Raw genomic sequence first — 24,209 nt, 5'->3', positions numbered from 1 at the left:
TGTGGACAGCGGGGTGCAAACGCTCAGCTTGTCACCTGTTGGCACGGTGCCTTCCATCAAGTCGTCTTCCAGACGTTAGCAGCGCCCACGGCGGGCATTCATTTAGAAAGTGCCTGAACCTGCAGCCCAATGGCCATGGCATACAGGATGGCACCAGGCCACAGCGGCTCACCTAAAGAGCACAGAGGGCAATGACTCTTTATAGCGCCTTTCACTGAGTGGAGCAGCAAAACCAGAGAAGCAGCCGCCCGCCCACAAGCAAAAACCTGTTTAAAACACAGGAGCCCTAAGGCCCCCAATATAGCGCCTTTCACGGACGAACCCCGCATTGTGGCTCCCGAGGTTTCCCACATCCTTGGCTGCCCGGGCTCTGAAGAGGAAGGAAGGCAAGTGCAGCGCCCGGGCAGTGATTACTGGCCTTTTGCCCTCGTATCGCTCCCTGGCATCTGAACCGTCTCCAAATCTGCTCTGTTCCCAGGCTTCTGAAAACACCGCCCATCTCAGGCCATCAATCACAGTGGCGGGTGAGCCGGGGGGCTTTCTTTTTCTCTCCCCCCCCCCCCCTCACTCTATGCCAGGGCTTTCCAAACGAGAGTCGCTGCACAGAGCTCTCCGCTGTATATAGCGCCCAACACTGGCCTTGTTACGCCAAGTGCCACGTGGCTTCACACAAGACGCAAAATCTGCAGGAAGAGCAGCCTGAGCTGGCATTAAAGAAGAGGAGGAAATATGAGACAAAGGGGCACAACTTGGACTGGAAGGTCGGCCTGCACCTACCCCACCGCCCAAAGCACGACATGGCATTGTCACGGGCACAAGGAGGCAGCGTCTGAGATCTACTTGAAGAGGAAACTGAAATGAATGACGGCAGCGGCCTTGGACTCCGAGGGCCCATTGTGTGTGGCACAATGGTGGTGTGGAGGTGTGAGGCTGTTGATTAGTGCGCTGCCATTCCTGCCCTCTTGAGGTTTTTTGTTGTTCTATCGAATGCGAGACCCCAGCCCTGCAGAGAGATGAATTTGAGAAGCCCACCAGAACAGGAAACGCAACGCAAAGGAGCCGTCGATCAGGGAGACAAAGACCTGAGGACGGCCAACCATTCACACGGGCATTGGAGAGCTTATGCTTTACACTGGGCTATGCCAGGGCCTATGCCCGCTGGGTCACCTGCTTACACCCATCCACTTCTGCCTTTTCTTTTGTTCTTACTCCTCACCGTCCCCTTTTGTCTTTAGCCAGCACTGGCCCTACTGACTGGACACAGTCCTGTTTTCAGCTGTGTCACCTCACCCAGTTACCTTGCGGCCATTGTCCTGCTCTGCCTGTCCTTAAAGGTGACGGCTCACTAGGAGACCTCCTTCAGTTTCTTTGCCACTGGCCCTCTAGAGTGACTTACTGGAAATGCCCCTCACTATTAAAAACTCCATGTCACCACATCTGTCACCAAGCCTTCTTTGAGAATGGACTTTTCACCAGCAAACCCTTGCAGAATACATCAACGCCAGCCTTTGTGGGTGCCCTAAGGCACTGCCGTGCTGCAATGGGTGACAGTCCAGCTCTGGGGTGCCCAACACAACATAGTGCTTCTCTTTTCAGGCCTGTGGGTGAACAAACGTTCTGCCTGTCCATAACTTGGGACCCTGTGATGCCACCTTTGAAGACCTGCCAGCCACAGTGACTGAAATCTTCCACGAGTTGCAGCTTTTAACAGCACGCAGTACAGAAATGACACTACGGGTCACCACTGCATGTGTAAGAACTGCAGGAGAGACCCTCGCTGTCCCAAATTAAGTCTTAACCTTCAGCCACTGGTTTGGCCAAGAGGGGGAGGCCACTTCACAGGTCGAAGTTCACCCTCAGTCCTTAAAAGTCGGGTCGAATGTGAATTGGGACGAGAACGAGATGTGTGTAAAAACATCAAACACACGTGTGGCAGATGAGCTATGAAGCGCTTCTGACACAGTAACAGCACTGCCCTGTGCCCGAGGACGGACGGGGATGCTCAGCCAATTCCTGAACTCCAGCTAGTATCGCTGGACCACATTTTACAGAACCCGGGTTCAAATCCTAGTCCGGTCCCCAAACGAAAAAGTGATGCCCACCCTGCACTTCTAGACAGTGCCATCTGCTCCTGACCTTCCTTCCTGATTCGGCTGCAGTGGCACCAGCTGGTTTCCACTTGGCACTCACACAGACTGACGTCACGCTCACACCCTTCATTACCAACACGTCCCGTGTATTTGTGGTTCTGTTTCACCAAAGCGGTTCTTGTCAGAGTGGGTCGAGAGGACAGCGGGGACTCTGTACACAGACAGGGACTTCAAGACTGGGCCTCCCATCCCATCCCATCCCGTCGGCTGCTCAGTTTTAATTAGCAGGACCCCCGCGTCTGCAGCTTTAACACTCGTCATTCAGGTCGGCTCTTCCTACGTCACGCTGCTCTCATTTCGACACCATGCACACTGAGCCCTTCACAAGACAACAAGGTGGGCTACGCTACATGAAAAGTCCTCAAGGCTTTGACCAGTAGGAGGTGCTAGCAGAGTGGGCCGGGCGGTCCGAGGCAGCACATTTACTAAGGGGCTCCCCCTGGAGGGTCTGCTCCTCTCGGGTGTCTAATTTCACAGACTTGGGGGCCGCCGAGTGCTGCACAAAGACGTCTACAGGTCAGTGGCTCGTGTACAATCATTTATTCATGATAAGCAGTAGGTACAACTGTCACTTCACAGCGCCCCCCAAATTCAAGGACGTGTTTTCTCAAATCTTCAAGGGTTAACTCAGCACCATAAGGAAGTGAGGCTCATCGTAAGCACAGTCTCAGACCAAATGCAAAGCGGGATTCTTCTAAATTAGACTGCGTTTGAATTGTTTTCTTCCTAACATTTTGAGTTTAGGTATAAAAAGTAGGCATCTGTTGATCAGTTTCTACGCTGCGTCTCTTCGGATCTCCAAACTGTAAAACTTGGCCAAACCTGCAAGTCCATAACTTAGTAGTTTTTTGACATCTCATAAGAGTCTGGAAATGGAACAGAAATGTGTCCTGAGCCTGTGACGAGAGGCAGGATTCCGGCGTTTGGCACAACGTTCCATGAAAGCGTTAGCGTGATGTTCTTGTTACCCCTGATTAAAAAATAAAAATAAAGAAAAACAGTTAGTCACCGTCACCAACACGTCACCTCAACAACATTAACTACAAATTCTTAACAAAGGGAGACTTCCTCAGCAAATAAACGAATACGTGAAAGGGAACAGCAATCAAAGTAAGAGAAAGAGCTAGAAAACTGGGGCCTGGTGGCCGACGTCAAGTCCCAGTGTAACCGCCCACTGGTGGCTGTCCCAGCTACATCACGTGACTCCAGACGCGCTGTGCAGAGCTGCGCATTTGACTGATGTGGCTTTGAGTGGTTAGCTTATCGTCTTCATTAGTAGCCCCTCACATCGGATATCCCACTCTGATCTATAGCTGTACAAACAGCGCTTGTTCCAAATGCTTCTTCCGTGTCCTGAAGTCTCGTTTCTTTTGTTGTTTTCTGAATGGTGTGATATAAAAGTGCGACGCCGCTGCCCATGGGATACGTCCAGAAAAAGAAGACAAGTCTGCCCACCTTGTCGTGCCTGCTCGCTACTCTCACCGCTCTGCCCATTTGGTATGAAAGCACCAGTCCTCACCCTCGCCCTGCCCATCCGTCACAGCTGTCCTTGCAGCACCAAGACACGTCACGATGCGTTTGTAGCGCAGGACGCATGCCGAGTGGTGCAATGTGACCGACGCAGTGTTGTTAGCAGCGCTTTATGATTTCCGTTCCTTTTTGTGGTTTGTTATGGAGGACTTGTGCATCCAGCCATCACTATCAGTCTGAAAGAAATAAATATGGTGGTGCAGACGCCTCGTCTTCTTAAAGAGTCACAGCTGGGGGCTGTCAAGAGGCAGGCAGAGCCTGTTAAAGCCCACTGCGGCACTTGTGTGTGATTTTGGGCTCTACAACAATAGATGGTATTGTCTTGTCTTGCATTGTCTGATTTTTTTTTGCTGTTGGCATTTCTTCTCGCTATTTTTCACAGCTGCAGCCGTTCCCATCATAATAAACAAGCACCTACAAATGTACATGTGGCACCCAGAATTGTAATCCGAACTTCAAATATGTTCAAACATGGACTTGTTTTTAATTGAAATATTTACACTTTATTTTCTGGCTAATTTGACAGCCCTAATAATAACAACATTTATTTCTAAAGCACATTAGCATACAAAGGATGAAGATGAAAGTGCTTTACAAATACATGCATAAGAAAAACTAAATGTAGATATATAAGTGAATAAACAGTAAAGAAAAGATAAATAACGCAGACTTACATACGAAAAACACGCGATGAGGACAGGCGGAGTCCTTAAATTGACATTTTGTTTTTTTTATTTTTAAATGACAGTCCAGTGAGAGTGTCGGATAGTCAGGGAGTTGGGGGGGGGGGGGGGGAACACAAAATGTGCAGGGGTCCGAGGACTAAAGACCGCTCACCTGCCCAATATAAAAATACACACTTTTTTTTTTATGGGGGGGTCCTTCATCTTAGAGAATACAATGCAGCGGATCTTGTGAGAAGATCAGATCTCCACTTTCTTTAGGAATGTCATCCCCATCTCACTATTTGGACGCCTTTCACGGACATATCGACCCAGCCACATCTTTCAGGTCAGTTTTCACGCACCATTAACTTAAAGGATTTCCTACCGCATTTAGGGAGTTTGTTTCTTCACAGCCCATAAAGACGCCCTAAATGTCACCTGTGGGAATATTTAATTAAGACCATCAGTGGTCACGCAACATAAAACGAGTTTTGGGTGAGAAGTCTAAAAAAGAGTTTCAGAATCGCGTCCAAAACAACGTGCAGCATACAGCGCTGACTCAGCATTTGTAGACACTGTAAAAGTTAAAAGGCGGCGAGAGGCTGCATCAGCTGATAAACATGAAGCCCACCTACGACAGGTGAGCAGCAGCCATACCAGCCCGAGTCACTCAATGCTGTGCTGTTAATTTTGGGGTCAGCTGGCAAAATTCTACTTTATGACTCAAACATTATAGAAATTTCTTTAACATTAAGCTGCAGAATTCAAAATTGTATTCACAGACTGTGCTGTAATCTGTTTATAGGCAAACAATGACAACTGCAATAACTAAAAGACTTTAACAATAAAGCGCGCACATTTTATTCTCAACTATGGCAATAAACCAAAAGGCAACAACGTAAATGAGGAATTGCAACAGAGACGGGCTAAGTGAGTGAGACAAGAGCCAAAATACTGCAGTAAAGCACACTGCCCCCATGATGCCACCCATCAACAAACAGACTTCGTCACGTCCTGCCATGTCCCTCAAGTCACACCACAAGGACCTGTTCTTACCGGAGTCCACTGCCGTCATCAAAAAAGAAATATTTTGACTTCATATCCTTTAAAGAAAGATTTGTGTTTTCTCCTCGTAAAATGATTTTGTCCCAAAGGACCACCTGATTAAGCGCCTGCAAGAGACAAAGGAAACAAACAACTTGGGTTGATTTATTAAAGAGTGTAGGACATAAGCACTGTATTGTTTTGTTATTATTTCTCAGTTTCAAAGAAATCCGCATTCCGGACACATCTGAGTAGATGGATTTTGTTTTAACGATTGTACAAGAAAAAAAACAATAATAATAATATATAGAAACAAAAAACTTACATTGTTTTTAGTTGCATATTCAGCTGATAAATACAGGAAAAGCTGTTTGACATTCCAGTCAAATATGGGATTGAGATGTATGAAGAGTTAAAAGAAAGTGCGTAAATTCAGAGTACTTGCCACATGTGTGCCAACAAGGCAGGTAGCAGTGGCACACCAACTTCCTATGGCACACAGCTGTCTCTCTCAGGCTCAAAACTGACCAAAGCTGCTCTCTCTGTTTACTTGTAATTGTTAATCAAACCCTAACCCTCAAGCCTTGGCTTATTTCTACACTTTGCTATCTTAATGCCATTTGCACCACACGTCACCAACAAGGAACAGGAAGGCACCAACAAAACATTGGGGTCAATAAGTGTGCAAATACTGATATGCTAAAGCAGCCAAACATTTGCCAGCACGAGGTACACACTGCAGTAACTCATCACCTCTCTGCCTGCTGAAAGTTACCAAAGGATGACGCAGCCGTCGGTTTGAAAGTCTGGCTCACACAATGACATGTTTGTTACGTCTTCCTCCCCAATAACTCCACCTGCTCAACAGGCTCCACTTTCAGAACCCGCAGGCACATTTTTCACATGTGACTTTAGTTACCCTTCCTCTGGGCTAAAAACACACTTTCAAACGGGTTTAAAGGATATCAGCTGTGATGTCAAAGGTGACAAAACCCAAGTCGCTTCTCTCCCTTGGTCCAGTGAAGTCGTCGACATTTTTACTGTCAGAAAAAAACAAAAAAAACATTAAACTTTCATTAAATATATTTTTAAAATTTCACTCATCAAACATTCTCTTTGAGCTTATGACAAAAGATGAAGAAAATTCTAAAAGACTCTTTGTCAGTGCATTAAGTTAAGGCAAATAAGAGAGATCAGGGAGATCTTAATGAGCCACATTTACAAGCACAAGTAGGATGTCTGCTTTGGCAGAACATTCCGACTTCAATAGGCTGTGCATAAAAAGAGTTCAACATCATCATCATCATCATCAGCTACTGTGAAGGTGAAATAAGCATTATGCCTGTGTTCAGTTTCGTCTTTTATTTAGTCAAACTGACACCTGAATTAAACGTTTCTGTTACCGGAGTACATACCTCACACGCTCTTCTACTTGGCTGTGTTACTGAGGCCTGCATAGGGCCAGCAGAACGCCGCATGTGCTTCATGTAGTGCTGGGCGGTATACCGGTTCATACCGAAAACCGTTTTTTATTTTTTTTATGATATGGATTTTTCTTATACCGCAACACCGGTTTAAATTGCCTAAACGACGTTCAGAACGGGGCGCAGCGGGAAACTGTTCAAGTGGGGACCTTTTTCACTGCTACACCGCTAAACACAGATTTGTTGCACTAGGGCTCTTTTTCACTGCTACACCACCAAATAGCGGGCGGTATGGAGGACTATTTCGGACAAAATTAAATAAATAAATAAATGCGCAAATAAATCAAAGTTCTGTGAAATGTGAAAAATGGACAGAGAGCATTCCGAAACTGAAGCCGACGATAAAGTTGAACATGAACAACAGAAGAACTTTTGCCGAAAAAAAGGAGTCACGTCCGTCGCCTGGAGATACTTTAGTTTTAAAAGGTCAGATGTGTAAATACTGTTTCTATACTACTGGATAATACTGCAAGCCAAGTTGTACTTGTTTTTGTACTTGCTAGTGTATGTTTTGCTTGAATTCATCCTGCAATGTGCTGGCGACTCGTTCAGAGATGGGCAAAACCCTGAATGGATGGCATAATTAAACATGTATAACGAAGATATTTTTAAAGTTCTGAACACTCCGCCGGCTAAGTTAATAACTAGTTTTAATTTCACAAAGACGTTTATCGCGTGGTGATTGGTAATGTGGAGAAAGAAAAAGGAAAGATAGGAACTGGGGTTTTGGTAGAGAGCAGGAATATCATGAAGTGAATGGATTCTGTGCGGTGATTGCTGCAGGCGCCTGTTCTTAGTGCGGAGGAAGTCAGTTTAAGAAGCGTAGTGATTAACGACTGGGTCGGGGAACACTGAACACAAAGTATTTGATGTGCTGCATTAACTTATGATGGGGTTTGACAAAATCTAGTAAATTAAACATTGATTTTAGGATGAAGTTTAGTTTACAACATTCTACTTTAATTATAAAAAAAACTATGAGAATAAAGTGGAAATGTCGACTTTAATCTTGACATAAGCGTCAACATTAAAGTGGAAATGTCAAGAATAAAGTCAACATGTCGAATTTATTCTCGACATATAGTTTGTTTTTTTCTTCCGTGTCCATATTTTTTTTTCTTCACAGGGCCCTAATGCGCCTCCATAGGGCTATACCACAAACAGCATTATAAATGCAAGTTGCAGTTTTATTATTTATGTATATAGCTTAGCTTGAAGCAAGGTCCATATTAATGCAGTTTGCCTAAATGATGGTACAGTTGGTAAAGATGTCATCACCAAGTTGCACTTGTTTTATTTTATTTTAATTTGGTGAATACTGTGTAATGCACCTGGGCTTGAAGCCTTGAAGTAATGGTGCAACTATCAGTAATACTATTATGTATTTTATTGTTACTATTTATTAGTTTAAATATTATGCAGTTTAATGATGGTAAAATTGTTTAAAAAGTCACTTTAATGTGTCAGTGGACAGAGATTGTTAACAATAACAGAAAGTGTAGTTGGTTTACAAAAAATATTTACTATTTATTCTTTTTCTAAGACGTGTTCAGTGCAATCCAACTTTTGACAAACACCTCTGGATATTTTACTAAGTCTAAATGCCTCTTTGGACGGTTGAAAATATGTTGTCAAAATCATAGTTTAAGCTTTTGCAAAATTTGTTCAATTAAAAGGTCCTATATTTTGACTGCATCTGTCATGCAATGTGATTCCTTCTCTTTAGTGCCACCCCCTTGAAAACTATCACTTTATGGGGCCATGCAAACCTGGATTAATACTTGTGTGCACATTAAAATGTCTTTTTGTACGATGTACAATTCTCATAACAGTCGAATAGGTTATTCTTAGCCAGTCTACTGCAGTAATTGCAGTGGAAAATGTGGTTAACATCCACTCATGCATGGGGGAAAAAATACTGTCCAATACCGTGGAACTGGCAGAATTTAGAAAAATACCGTGATATAGAATTTTGGTCATACCGCCCACCTCTAGCTTCATGTGCCTCACACCCACAGTGCTGCTGGAGTAATAGTAATGCAGACATTTATACTTCAGTAAGATACACGTTAGGCTACTCATTACTTTAAAAAGTCACTGGACTACATGGCGCACGTTACCCTGACATTGCGTTGCTGAGTTCAGCACTGTACATTCAGCTCATCCCCATAAATTTAGAGATTTCTGAAATATTGAGACTAATTATTTCAGCCAGGAGATGCAATCATGCCATCGCCTTAACATTTGCCTCTGGAAATGCATTTTATGGACACTTCTGCCCATGGGTGCTAAAAGCAACATGGCTGACAGAGTTTAATGGACAGGCGCAGACTCCAAAAATCCTTAACAATAATCCAGTTGAGGGTTCACAGGACCAAGTAATCAGGTTATTTATGAAGAAATCCACCTGTTACCCAGGTTTAACTTCATGTCTCTAATAAGGGTGTACTTGGCATTATAGAAATCAGGTTTCTGTGAATAATCAGATTATTGAAGCACATGTAAATGTGCCAAGTGTTTCCAAAACTTAGCCCTAGACTACTGCTATGTAACAAACCAACCTTTACATTCATCAATTGTCCATCACATTTAAGGAATTATAAATAGCAACATTTAGACTTGGAGGTCAAACAAACACCAAATCCTACGTTATTAATTTTCTTCTAAAGCTGCGTAAGACACATGAATTAAACGGTCACAGAATTCAAATAAAATTACAAACAAGAATACAGTAATCCCTCGCTATATGGTGCTTCTACTTTCGCGGCTTCACTCTATCGCAGATTTTATATGTAAGCATATCTAAATATATAATGCGGATTTTTCGCTGCTTCGCGGGTTTCTGTGGACAATGGGTCTTTTTACTTCTGGTACTTGCTTCCTCAGTTGGTCTGCCCTGTTGATTTCATACAAGAGATGCTATTGGTGGATGGCTGAGAAGCTACCCAATCAGAGCACACAGTTAAGTTCCTGTGTGTTCCTGATTGGCTCAGCGACGGAGTGCTGCATTAACCAGGAAGTCTCATCTCACTCATTCAGCATTAACGTGCTCCTGCTACTGCTTCAGGGGCCATGTCCAAGCGCCAACAGAAGATGCAAATGATTGCAGAAAAGGTAAAAGTTTTGGATATGTTGAAGGAAGAGAACAGCTACACCGCTGCAGGACATCATTACAGCATCAATGAGTCCACAATTCTTTTTAGTTAAAAAGGAGGAAAAGCATATAAGATCTACAGCCGCAGTGTACTTTAACCAGGGCTCAAAACGAGTTGCAAGTGGACGTGATAAGGCGCCGAAGCGAGAAGAAATAGAGAGCTTCAGGCAAAACGCCGAGGCCAGAAGAAAGAAAGTTTCAGGCAAAACGCCGATACCAGAAGAAAGAGAGTTTTAGGCAGCACGCCGAAGCAAGACGGAGAAAGAACGAGAAGTTGTGACTGTTCAGGCAAAACGCCGAAGCAGGACTGACAGAACGAAAGAGAAAGTTGTAGTTGAGGCAGCACGCCGAAGCAAGACGGACAGAAAGAGACAAGAGAGTCGCAGTTGAAGCAACACGCCGATGCAAGACAGAGAAAGAAAGAAGGACTAAATGTAGCAAGCGGATAAAACAAAAAGGAGAGTTGTTGGATAAAGAGAAAGACGGCAGGCAGGACACAAGTGCAGAAAGGGTGATCAGTGAGTAAAGAGAGTGGTTGAGAAAAAGGGAGAAGGAAGAATATACAAAACAAGGTTGGTGTGTTTTTTTGTTTATTTGTTTTAAAGTGGCTTGAGTAAATTCTCAAGTGAAGGGGCCAGTTTCTGTGTTGTTTGTTTGGCCACTACGCACCCGAGCTACGTTTGGGGCCCTCAACGGATTGAGTAATATTCATTGACTGTGGAAATATGTCCGGGTGAGCTCACCAATAGTGTCGGGACCAATATATATATCGGGTTATAAATAAGTTACTGTTTGTGTTTTATGTATAGTGTGTATATTGTAAATTATCAATTTAAAAAAAAAACTGTTTCACTTTCAATTTAGTAAAGAGAGTTTGGTTTATATATATTTGAGTAACTGAGTTGATTATTGATTATAAGGTTGAAGGTGGGTGATTGTGTACCTTCCCACCATAGAGGTGGCGACACCATTATAAAAGAGCTCAGGACCTTGCATACCGATAACGGAAGGGTGTTGCAAGGGGGTTACAAACATATGGTTTCTACTTCGCGGATTTTCACCTTTCGCGGGGAGTTCTGGAACGCAACCCCCGCGATGGAGGATGGATTACTGTAGATAGGTATCAGACGGGGTAAATCAAAGGCCTACATGGCCCCCCTCTCCTCTCCTCTGCTCCCTGTCACATACCCTGCCAAGTCTATTAAGTAATCAGGTTTACTCTTGAGTATTTATGACATGCACGGTCCATCAGTTCTGCATGTCTACACATTGATTGTATAAACATTCAATCCCACAAGGAAATTCACACGCAAACAGCTGCAGAAACATAGAAACAAGGATACGGAATCACAGGACAAATAATGCAGCCAATAAATAATCAATATGTAAATAAAATTAAATAACAAAAATAATAAATGCATATCGTTCAGATTTTTTCAAAATAAAGTTAACGAGTGCCCAGAGAGGAAGCACTGAAATGCCTGACAGCACTGGGCACAAAGGTGCAACAGCCACTGTGTGTCCATGAGGAACTCACCTGACCTGCCTGCGCTCCAATTGGAAAAAACAAAATGAAATGAAACCAACTGAATCATAAATGCTGTAAGGTATCTTGGATAAAGGTGTCAGTCTAATAAACAGATGTAAGGGACACCCCTAAAGGCGCTTCTTAGCACACCGTGGCTGAAAGGGCTCCAAGAGAGCGCCACCTGGTGGGGTTTTTTCATGATGGCATCCATTTGTGCCACCATCCTCTTTTCTACCACAGCTTCCAGCGTGTCCAGGGTTCGTCCTGTGATGTTGCAGGCTTTCCTGCTAAGTGTATTCAGACATTGCGCTTCTTTTGAGCTCAAGTTGCTTCCCCAGGAGACCACAGCACTGGCTACTATGGACTGGTAGAACTCACAACAAGAGACCCGAGTCTCCATTACAAGTGCAGTCCGCTCTGGCCTTTGTTATGCAGCGCCAGGCCAGTTTGTTGTTTATATGGACCCCGAGTTCCTGTAGCGTCCTCGCCGTGTGTGGTCACGGGTGTCGGGGGCTCTTTGGCTGGGCTAAGCCAAAGCAACGAAAAACAAATTAAGTGATGGAAGAATAATAATTAATAAAACACACACACACCCCAATACAGGCTTACATAATGTAGGCAGTGAATTTGTAGAAAGGCAGCAGTCAAATTCCTGTTCTCTCCTTTTTAATGGCAGCTGCAAGTTGCTGTGGCTGCACCACAAGACGACATTTAGCATTCTAATCAAATTAACATTTGTGTCTGCAAAGTCGAATGTTCAACAACACAAATAAGCTCACGCACTGAACAATCTCGAGGAAAACGACAAGAGAAACAAAGGGGGGAAAACGCACCTGTCGCCGACCGTGTGACAAATACAGAGAGTCAAACGCGTCATTAAACGCAAGACACCGGACGCCCGAGTCCTTTAATCAAACGGCACCGCTTTTCATGCTCCGAGTCTCCGATATCAAATGAAGGCGCACTCGCTCTTCTACGTGTCAGCGTACTCAGCAGGCGCCGCCACGCGTTTTCTCCTCTTCACTTCTTCCTCTGTCGGCTGTTTCTCTTGGCGGATGGCCCATATTTAAAAATGACTTCCTGGTTACAGGCCGCGCTACGGTAGCCCAGACTGGTCAAACTTCACAGAAAAACGCGTTTGCTCAAAGTGCATCGATGGAACTTCACTTTATTACTTTACTACCAGCATGTGAAACATACCAGGATTGACTTTGGGTCGGTGCAAAAACATAGAATACAAGACAATAGCAACTCAAGACGACACAATTTCGACCCACCATTAACATGACACTGCACAAATAACTAGACAAATACACATACAAACTTCAACAGTACTGCCAAATGAATAGAAAACCTATACAAAATAATAGATATCATTAACACAAATACGAAAGAAACCATTGACAGAAAAGGAAATATTATGAAAGCATCAACTGTCCCTACTGGTGTATCTGAACCAGTTTGTAACCCAGTTTAACTGTAAGTGCCAACAGAGAAATACGCCAAGTCGAGTTGTTCTCTGGAAGCTGCTAAACATTTGCATCCATTTCCTTGGTTCCCCCAAACGTAGTGTTGAAGTTTAAGGTTTGAGAGGTCAGACACAGATGGGATTTCAGATTATCTAGAAAATTCAGTGTGAAGATCACACCTCCACTGTTTCTTTTTAAAAGCACATTTTCATACCAAGAATGGAGCTCAAAGTGCTCTACATGTCAAACACAAAGATACAAGCAACGAAAAACAAATTAAGTGATGTAAGAATAATAATTAATAAATAAAACACACACACCCCCCCCAATACAGGCTTACATAATGTAGGCCGTGAATTTGTAGAAAGGCAGCAGTCAAATTCCTGTTCTCTCCTTTTTAATGGTAACTCGTTCCAAAGGAATTAAGCTGTTAAGAGGAATTAACAATTCAAAGGCTGCCTTTGCTGTTTTCCAAGTTCAAAGTATTTTCCACAATTGTGGTGGACATTAAACTTGTCAGGAGAAGTCGCATCCTTTTTAACACAACTGTGGCTGTTCTTAAAATGGCGTCAGCGAGGCTTCAGTGCAAACGTGAAAAGGGCCTTCAGGCTGACTGCCTGCTGATGTGCGTCGTCATTCTGCCACCCGCAAGTCGCGCCTCGTCACCGTATTGTCACCCAACACCCAGGCACGTACAGTTTTTAAAGATGACGCATTGTACCTCATAAAAGTCGACAAAAATCTGCTGAATAAGAAGAAATGTTTGGTGTAAAACGTCCGATTTCTGCACAGCAGTAGAGCCGAGTTGTGAGGGCCCAGGCCTGCGCCATTCAGCTCGTCTTCTGACAAGTGCAGTGGCCTCAGATAGATAGATAGATAGATAGATAGATAGATAGATAGATAGATAGATAGATAGATAGATAGATAGATAGATAGATAGATAGATAAGATAGTGAAAGACACTATATGATAGATAGATTTGTGAAAGGCACTATATGATAGATAGATTTGTGAAAGGCACTATATGGTAGATAGATACTTTATTAAAGCCTCCTCGTGTCGACAGCGAAGCACGTTGTGAGCCAAATATCGAGCTGGCGGTGTTCCCATGCAGCGGTAGGCCGAGCGACAGAAGAGGGCCCCGTTGAGCGTTACTTTAATGACCTTCCATGGGTTCCGTGTTGTGTGTTCGCTTGTCCAGACCGTCAGCTCACTCAGCCTCTGCTGGCCTAGGCGCGGGTCTCAAGATTTACACGAATAAGCCATCATTTATGCCCATCCAATCAGAACTGCCAAGTCACCAACTTCGATGTGTCTGAGGATGTGGGAGGAAACCCTCCGTCAATACGAGAGAAGAAGCCAAGTGCACGACAGGAGTTCTCCTCCACGAGAGCCGCTCATCTGCGCCATCTCCACCCATGACGTTCACCGTCACCAATGTCCTTCCTCTGTCGTAAGCACAGCTCAGAAAGGCGGGATGCCGGTGTTGTGAAAGTGTCAATATTTGGTACGTTTGATGGCTTTTTTGATGTCCACAGACCTCACTTTGAACTTTAAAAGCACCGCATTTCTTAACACTTCACTTAAGACGATGATTTCCTGTGACGAGTGAACGTTCACCATGACTGTGGGGAAAAAAATTCAAATCGCACACTTGTCCTTTAATGAAAGCCACGACAGGGTATGCCAGTCTAAGGAGCGCGAGAGCCGCACGCTGCGCCACCTGTCACCTACACCCGCATATCGTACAAAACAAAAAGCAGCAAACGTAAAGAAGGTAAGGCGATGGAAACCAAACTCAAATCCCGCTCTGGTTGCCAGACACCACCGACGGGGCTCAACAGTCCGACACTTTTCTTGTTCTTCTTGCCAACTCTACGGGACAAACATGAATAAATTTATGAAAAATGTTATAAGTGCTGCAAAGGTGCAAATAAAAACAACAGCTAAAGATGGCAGACCCCACCCCACTGTCAGCGCGTTTGTGAATCGACCAGTTCAGTCGGCCGTGACGTGAGGAGTGTTTGTATTTTCCTCTAAACTTCAACTCCACAGGACGATAGATGGATTTTATTTGGGTTAAGCGTAGCTGTACAGCAAACTCGCCCACATTCACCCAATGAACTTCTAATTGTCATCCTGCGGCCTGCAGGGTAAGGTGGGGGGCACTCAGCTCTGGTCCTGGAGGGCTGCAGGGTTTTTGCTTTAACTTTAATTTTTGAGTTCACTCGCTTGTTCTGATGATTTTAGTTTTAACCGTTTTGCGTTTTCTCAGCCGGCTATCGGTTCACAATGAGGTGCAAATGACCTGCAGCTCTCCAGCCAGCGTGTTGCCATTTAAACTTGTGGATCTGCATCATGAAGCATCTGTGCCAATACAGTTTAAAACTAACAAGAGAGCAGAAGGTACAAATCTGTTGTGGACCATGACCTCGGAAAACAAAAAACCTCCAAAGTGATCAAGTTATTTGTCTTAAAGAGCTAAAGCACAACACGTCTTATCAATAAATACTGCATGTCACCGTCTGCCAGGCCAAACGTAATACCAGACTGGCTGGAACAAAAACCTGCTGCCACTGCGGACCCCCAGGACAAGGGAGAGGACACCTTGGTGGAACCCCACAAGGCTGCCTGGTCACTTTTACTGCCATCTTCTCCTCTGCTCAGCCCTAGAAAACACAAACAACTGTGATGTTCAGCTCAGTCTGATCAACATGTCAACCAATCAAAGCTTTTAATCGAGACATCAGATGTGTGACTCACACCAGATGACACCTCGGGGGACAGCAATGCACCCTGCACACCATAATAAGGGACAAGCACCTGGACTGAGCACAGCCGTCACCTCAAACGTGTCACAGTGCTGAGCTCAGGCTGCCAGTGTGTGTGCCAGTGTGTGTGTGTCTGCTGACTACACCTTCACTGCTCATCTGATCTCCTTCTGCTTCCTCTTAGTTTATTATTTCATGGTATCACCGATGACCGAGACAGACAGGAATTACATTCTGACCAACAAACTCCTCTCACATAAACACCAGAATGACTGAAAAGAAAGAAAACTTCCAATTTGGCACCTCCACTCCCAGCAAGGCGCTACACAGATATACTGCTTTTGGTATAAAGCCCCCTACCTCCCCCCCGCGACACACCTCTGCTGAACATCCTCAGTGTTGGTGTTTCAGACTGAGGATGGGCAGCGTCGTTCATAATGGCACTCGGCTTTGTCTGCATTCTCCAGGGGGTCCTTTGAATTAGTTGGCTGATTCGGTGGTCCTCTCTTCAAGTGATGTTACTGGCCATCACAGAGTTGTACGAGTGAATTATCAATTTCTTATGTGTTTCTGTTTCTTTTACCCTTTTGGTTACTGTGTGTCTTATACGTTGGCTTTTATTGTACAGCACTCTGGTCAGCCATGATGTTGTTTTTAAAGTGCTACATAAATAAATAAATACATAAATGTGAAGGATGAATATAGCATATGTAGCCACGTCATCCAAAACATATTGTCATCCTTTCCCAATGTGAACACTCATAACATGATAATGGCTGGGGACATGAATTGCGTTTTAGTCTCCTGCCACAGGGGTGATGACGTCTAACACTGCAAAGCCCATCACACAGTTTGTAACGGACCACAACTTATCAGACCCCTGGAGATTTCTAAACCCAAACACAAGCACATATTCCTTCTACTCACCAGTGCATCACCGCTACTCAAGAACTGATCATTTCTTTTATAGATAACAATTTCTTGCCTACGATTAAATCTTCTAAGTACGACACTATTGTTATCTCCCCTTTGATCACAGAGCTCACATCACTCATCTTACAGCTGGTGTCTTATCCCGCTTTTATTAGCAGACGGGAACTGTACAGAGTTTACATCCAAACAAGTCGATTTTTATTTAGAGACAAATACATCCTCGGAGGTCTCTGCAGGAACACTCTGAGAAACTCTGATGGCTTTCTTTGGAGGTCTGATTATCTCATTATTATTATTGTATCTTTCCCACAAAAGTAAACTGGAAACCAAGCGGCCACGTTTAAGGAGTGCAGTCCCCCAAGAGTCAGCTCTGCTTTTTGTTCTTGTGTTGCAGGACCAGTCCAGCCTGTCACTGATGTGTAAATTGATGCAATAAACTTTTGTAAAAATGCAAATATGAATTCCTTCATTTTCATGCACACTGGGAATGCGGCCTACGGGCTTGGTGTGTTGGAGCCTCCAAGGCTGCTGCTTCACTCTTAGCTCTGCCTTCTCCACTCCTAAAACCACATAAACACAATGGTGCCACTGTGAATTTTAAGGTCATCAACATACCATTGTCACGAATGGAGTCAAACACGACTGTAAATGCTGCATTAACTGCCATAGGACACCTCGAGAGACAGCAATGTACGCCACAATAAGGGACGAGCACCCCGACCGCTCACAGCCTCATCTCAAACGTGTCTCGGAAGGGGCTCTTTGTCCGGAGAATTAAGACCCTGGCATTGCCCGATGGACGGACGGTGTTAGTGAGGGAGCCGAGCCGTGCCAAGCGCCAGTCCTCACCCACTAAACCCGAGGCGCCTGGGATGTGTGGCGCGGCTTCGAGAGACGTGCGGCTCTGCCATTGGGCGACGAGCAGCCAACGGCCACCCACCACGTGGGCCAAGATAACGGCGGGCAAAGCTGCCCTAACGGGTGTTTATTCGGCGCATTACGGTAACCAGCGCGGTACACCCGTAAAGCTTCACGGCGTACTGCAAAGGGGGGCACACATTACACGGAAAAGCCCGCTTTGTGATCGGCCATTCGCTTATCAGTTAAACCGCTTTAGTAACGGCGCACATCCCGCTGTTATCCCGTGGCCTTTCCGACACACAGCACCCCGTATCGTGCGGCGATACTTACAGCATGACCCGGGAGATGTGAATGTTGACCGGGACGCTTCTGTCTTTGAAGGCGGTGGTAATAAAACATCCAAAAGTCAAAAATGCCATGACACTGAGAGAAAAGGCAAAGAGCGAATTTGCTCTGGACAGGACTGTATTCATTGCAGCAAAATTGAAATGATCCCAAATCAAATAAAATAAAAAAGAAGACGACAACAATCCCGTCCACACACTATTGACTGCTGACGACGTACGAACCGCACCGGACACGGGAAGCGAAGTCAACGACAGGCGCACCGCGAGTACGATCGGACTTCCGATGAGTCGTCAGTGCGCCACAGCGCCATCTGGCGTTTCGGGGTGGAAGCGGCTGGACTCGCGGATCTCCTGCCCTCGGTGCTCGGAGCCGTGGCCTCGCTGGCTTCACCGAGTCGAACTGGCAAGGTGTGTTAATGGGTTAAATCAAAAAGAAGGAATCGATTAATTCTGCGCGTATATTGCATGTACAGTGAGCGCCGACTGCGGGTAACATCGTGTTTCTCTTTTCATTGCCTTGGTATTTCTTCAGTTCTCTTCAGTTCCCACTGTGGGATGAGGCTGACCTTCCCATGTTGTGCTGCACCCTTCATGTTTAGCACGGCACCATCTCTACAGAGTCATCCAGCTGAACAGGCCATTGAGGGCCGAGCTACACCGCCTGCCTGTGTACCAACATGTGGGCTCAGACTGTTACAACGTCAGACCAGTAGGAATGTCAAGATGTGGCAAAGTATTAGGGAATGGCAACGCTGTGGGCATCTACAGTGGCTTCTGAAAGTCTTTACACCCTTCACTTTCTTCACGTTGTGTTCTGTTGCAGCCTTATGCTGAAGTCACAGAAATTCAGTGTTTCCCTCATCAAGCAACACTCCACACCCCATAATGACAACGGAAAATAGCATTTTAGAAGCTTTCTCAAATGTATTAAAAGTGATAAATGGAAACATCCCATTGACCCTTTGCTACGACGCTTGAAATGTGGCTCAGGTGCATCCCACTCCAATGAGCATCGCTGAGATGTTTTGGAGTCCACCTGTGTGCAATTCAATTGACTGGACTGATTAGGAAAGGCGCACACCTGAAGGTCCACAGGTGAGCAAATGCCAGGCCATGAGGTCCCAGGAATTTCCTGCAGAGCTCAGAGACAGGAGGGAAGGCTACAAAAAATGTCTGTAGATTCCCAAGAACACAGTGGCCTCCATAGTTCTTAAAAGGAATACGTCTACTGTAGAACAAGCAGGACTCTTCCTAGAGCTGGCTGCCTGGACAAACTGAGGCATCATGGTAAGAGAAACGACCAAAAACCTGATAAACAACCTGTGTGGGAATGGAAGAAACTACCAGAAGAACAAGCACCACTGCAGCGCTCCACAGATCTGGGCTTTATGGCAGAGTGGCCAGACGGTAGCCTCTCCTCACTTAATGGCTCATGAAAGTCCAGTTACAGTTGGCGAAAAGGCACTTAAAGGACTCCAAGATTCTCTGGTCTGACGAAGCCATCATTAGTGTCATGTCTGGAGACCCCCAGGCACCACTCATACCCTGATCAATGCCATTCCACTGCCACTGCCAGGGGACTGGAAAATTAGACAGGGACCCAGGGTCGAGGGACAGCTGAAGTATGGCCTTACCCTAAATGACACCCTGCTTTGGACTGCTCTGGGCCTCAGTCTGAGACAACATGACAAGTGGCTTAGGGTCACATCCTCAGTGGTGCAGCCACGGCCTGGATTGGAATCCAATCAAACATCTATGGAGAGGCCCGACAACAGTCGTCCACTGACAGCCTTCATCCAGTGTGACAGAGCTTGAGGGTGTCCGCAGAGAAGAATGGCAGGAAACCTCAACGTCCAGGGGTGAAAGGCTTGTCACGTCAGACCTGAGAAGTCACCGGGCTGGAATGGCCACCAAAGGGACTTCAAACAAGTACCGAGCAAAGAGTCAATGGAGGCTCTGAGTGAGGAGTCTGAGTGTCTGGGCCTGCGAGTGTCCTGATAAAAACCAAGAGCCAGACCTTTAATGACCTCTTGGGCACGGCCATCAGCAGTGGGTCTGTCTGCACAGAGAGCATTGACCTCGTCATTGAGAGGTTTACTTACCTCACTAGTGACATTCATGTGACTCTGGTGACTCTTCCTATGAAGTCAGTAGGCAGATTGAGAGAGCATGGGGGGTCATGGGGTCGCTGGAGAGGGGTGTGTGGCGCTCAAGGGCGAAGGTCCAAGTCTTCAGAGTCCTGGTGCTTCCTGTTTGAGAGACATGGACGCTCTCCAGTGACCTGAGATGAAGACTGGACTCCATCATGTGTGTCTCTTTGGAGAATCCTTGGGTGCCGCTGGTTTGACTTTGTGTTGCTCACGAATGAGGCACATGACCTCCATTGTGAGGGAGGGAGTGTCAGGCACTATGGCCACGTGGCACGATTACCCGAGGGTGATCCGGCTCATTGCTGAGGACCCGACTGACTGGACCAGGCCAAGGGGACCCCCACATAACACCTGGCTGCAGCAGATAAAAGTTCATTTTTGGAGGGTAGGACTGGACTGCATGTCTGCCTGGATACCGAGCTGTCTCGTCGTGTGGTGTATGCGCCAATGGGCTGTACCAGTGCATGCCCCCCCAACCTGACCTGACCTGTAAAGGGTCTGAATGCTGGTGTCAAATATTTCTCTTCTCATCTTCTTCTCCACTTTTCCTGGTTTAATATTTTTAACCCCAACTCCCTCTTCTGGTTCTTTGAAAGTCCAGCTCAGTAATTTTGCCATCTGCTATTGTTTCCTCCTCATAACATTTGGGCATATTGGTGGCACACGAGTTCCTCCATGTAAAGCCAGGCTGACTCCTCCATAGCAGCTCCATGCCTGATGCGTGTTCTTCCATTCATTTGTGAGGAGAACTGGCCTGTGGCTACTCGGGTGGGCCCAGTCACCTTTATTAATAGGATGGCACTGCCTGTGGAGGCTTTCACTTCAGCATATGGTGGTTTGCACACAATGCACCTTACGGGCTTTCACGACTGGTCACTTAAGGTGCGCTGGGCACCTTGGGCTTGGATTAAGGGCATCTCAAATTTAGGGGAACCTCCTTGAGCTCTCTTGGCTGACTGCCCCAGTGGTTTACTGGACTTTAGCCTTTTTAGTTCTAACAGTCCTGCCGGCTCCAATTTCTTTGCACTTTCCTTCATTTTCCTCTCTTTCGCCAGAGATGAAAACTTCAGACGCAGCTGTGCCAGGAAGCTCCACAGTAAGCTGGGCCAGGCCTGGTAAACAGGAGGGCGTCCAAGGCTGACTTGAGGCAGACCCAGCAAAGCCCAACAGGGTCAGAGAGGAGGAGAAGATGGAGGAGGACAGACGAGAGGAACGGCAGCCCGGCCTGTCTGGGTTTCAACAAATGGAGAAGGGAAGGCTCGGTCGGCACGGCACATTCAGCTTCTCTGCAGCTTTTAGAAGTGATTCACCCAAACAGTCCACCTTGCAGTCTCTGTGTCTTTAAAAACTGGACAAGTGATATTGTGGAAGATGGGCACCCTTGAGCCCCAGACACCAGAAACAACTGACACGCACACAGTCACGGGTTCAAATGACGGATTTTATTCTTCCAAATACCTTCTAAAGAATACAAAGCCAAAATGGACAATGAGTTCTTCTTTTTCTCAATCTCTTCTTCTAACTCCTCTTCCTCTTGCAAGTGTTGTCCTCTGCCTCCTGACTCCGACCTGCCTGGATGAGGTCGAGTGGCTCCAGGCGTATTTCTGGGTCAGTCAGAGGTCCCATAAACTAAGGAGTGTGACTCCCTGCAGACCCCAGCAGGGCTTCCTCACTGCATGACAGTTCCCAGGATTCCATGCGAGTATCAGAAGTGGTCCATAAGCCCAAGAATGCTGCCATCTGGCTGGTCAGGGGAGCTTACAGCTGTTACATTGGCCCGCCGGCTGGTTATGGAATGGGACCAAACTGGGCTGGAGGCCACCCACACCTGCTGTCCTTTACAATATTTACAAGTAACGTTCTCCTGAAATGTGGAAACCAAAAATACTTGCCAATAAACTTGTATTGTGTTTTAGAGTGTTTTATTGTTTTATTGTGCTTTCACACTTCTGCCATCCAAGAGAAGACACTGCAGCATCGGAGCCAGATCTGCCAGGCTGCAGGAGAGTCAGAGTCCTTAACACCAGGCTGTCCCCTGGGATCTTCCACACGGCCTCAAGCACCTCGGAAAACAGAACTTTTAGACATGGCGGCCCCTGTGCTGTAAAGACGAGCGTGCGGGGAGAGAAGAACTGAACATCTCATACTGGCCTTTAAGGATTGTGACACTCTTGATATCCTTCTGCTGTGAAACATTCGGAGCCGTCATTGTTTACACGTCTTAAACAACTTTTATCATACACGGATCATCTCTCTATTATCTATATCTGTTCTTTATTTATTTATATTTATATATAAATTATTTATTTATTATATTACATATCTATTGACTATATTTATGTATCTAGATTGCAAATCCCATACATTGCATCAATGTTCATATTGCAAACTACACGTCAATATTGCTGCTACTTCTTTGTCTTGTCTTGTTTGTGTTTTAATTTTAAATTTAAATTTTAATTCTATTTCTAATTTATTATTTGCACTTCAGGTTGTTACACTGTGGACCCTGAGCTTCGCAATTTCATCTATCTGTATATTTGTTTATGCTTGAGATGACAATAAAGTTCACTTTGACTACACTTTTATTTCTGTAGCACATCTTATACAAAGAATGGCACTCAAAGTGCTTTATAACAAAGAAAAAATGACAAATAAAGAAAAAAACTGATAAAATTAGGTGACATCATGATGGTGGCGCTGCTGCCTCACAGTTAGGAGACCCGTCTGGGTTCGCTTCCCGGGTCCTCCCTGTGTGGAGTTTGCATGTTCTCCCCGTGTCTGCGTGGATTTCCTCCCACACTCCAAAGACATGCAGGTTAGGTGGATTGGTGATTCTAAATTGTCCCGTGTGTGTGCTTGGTGTGTGTGTGTGTGTGTGTCCTGTGGTAGGTTGGCACCCTGCCCGGGGTTTGTTTCCTGCCTTGTGCCTTGTGTTGGCTGGGATTGGCTCCAGCAGACCCCTGTGACCCTGTGTTTGGATTCAGTGGGTTGGAAAATGGATGGATGGATGGATGATGAATAAGAAACAAAGAAAAAAGTAAATAAATAAATAAATTCATACAAGCTTATATAACATAGACATTGTGGACACTTGGGGGCGCTGTTGCCCCATGAAACCCAACTGACAGATTCTCTGGGCACTAAGCAGATTTCTGAATTCTTTCTTTGCAGCAGTGCCTCAAAGCAGCAGACCTGCCAAACGTACAATAAATCAGTAGAATCCACTCAGTAATCCTCCTCTCCTCTCCTCCCAGCAGCTCTGTCACACTCCCTCCCAACTCCAAGTCGCCTGCTGGGTTCCAATCAGTCCTTTATATAACCCTTGACCCGGAAGTGCTTCCATCCTTCTGTCCAGGTGGCTCGTCAGCACTTCTGGGTCAGACGGAGAGTTGCCTTTTCTTCAGCCCGGATGTACCTCTGTCCCTCTGTCCCCATGACTTGGGTGCACTTCCGGGCCATAGGGAAAGTAGAAATCCCCTTGTCTCCCTGGCAGCACCCATGGTGCCCAGCAGTGCTGGGAAGCTGAACTCCATCCTCCACAGTGTGCTGCAGGGATCCGAGGCACCGCTCTACTGCAGGGGAGTCTCCACCTAGCGTCCTGGATGTGTTGGCCGCCCATCACAACATAGAATTAGAAGAAAAGTAGCCTCCTTATACAGAATGTTGAACTGTAAGTCTCTAATGATGAGGTCAGAAAAAAATAAACAAAATCTGTAGGGTTTGTCCCTGGGGGGGTTTGGTCAAAAGACCACCCAGCCGACCCCTACTGCGTATTCTACCTCACATAAATGGGCGCAGGTCCTCCCTGATTGTTTCCAGGCTTCGTCTCAGAGGGTCTGGTGGATGGCTGGGGCACCATGCCAGCATTACAGGGGGCTGCACGGCCCCTCAATGAAGTGGCAGTGGCACAAAACGCCACCACAGAAGAACTGGAAATAGAGATTAGTAAAACACAGAGACTATGAAGGATTGCAAATTGCGTCTATCTTGTCTATGAAGAGTACAACTAAAATGGAGCTACAAAAGGGCAGCCTGACAAAGCGAGTTTTTAGGAGATTCTTAAAAGGTTCTACTGTCATCACCTGCACATCTCACTTGGGAACGTATTGTGACAAATAGA

General features: G+C 45.7%; 1 protein-coding gene across 1 annotated transcript; it reads right to left on the bottom strand.

Annotated features, from left to right (window-relative positions):
• Window positions 1–2,675: 2,675 nt before the first annotated feature.
• On the bottom strand, window positions 2,676–18,200 carry spcs3 (signal peptidase complex subunit 3). Its single transcript, XM_028791152.2, has 5 exons — window positions 17,920–18,200; window positions 6,356–6,429; window positions 5,715–5,791; window positions 5,402–5,517; window positions 2,676–3,120 (listed from the first exon to the last, which is right to left on the bottom strand). Exons 1-5 carry the CDS (start codon window positions 18,060–18,062, stop codon window positions 2,988–2,990), a joined length of 543 nt encoding a protein of 180 aa, XP_028646985.1. The 5' UTR covers window positions 18,063–18,200; the 3' UTR covers window positions 2,676–2,987.
• Between the last annotated feature and the right edge of the window lie 6,009 nt (window positions 18,201–24,209).

This window comes from Erpetoichthys calabaricus, chromosome 5 (genome assembly GCF_900747795.2).
Source record: "Erpetoichthys calabaricus chromosome 5, fErpCal1.3, whole genome shotgun sequence".
NCBI lineage: Eukaryota > Metazoa > Chordata > Cladistia > Polypteriformes > Polypteridae > Erpetoichthys > Erpetoichthys calabaricus.
Note: the sequence above shows the minus strand (reverse complement) of the source record. Positions and strands in the feature narration are given on the sequence as shown.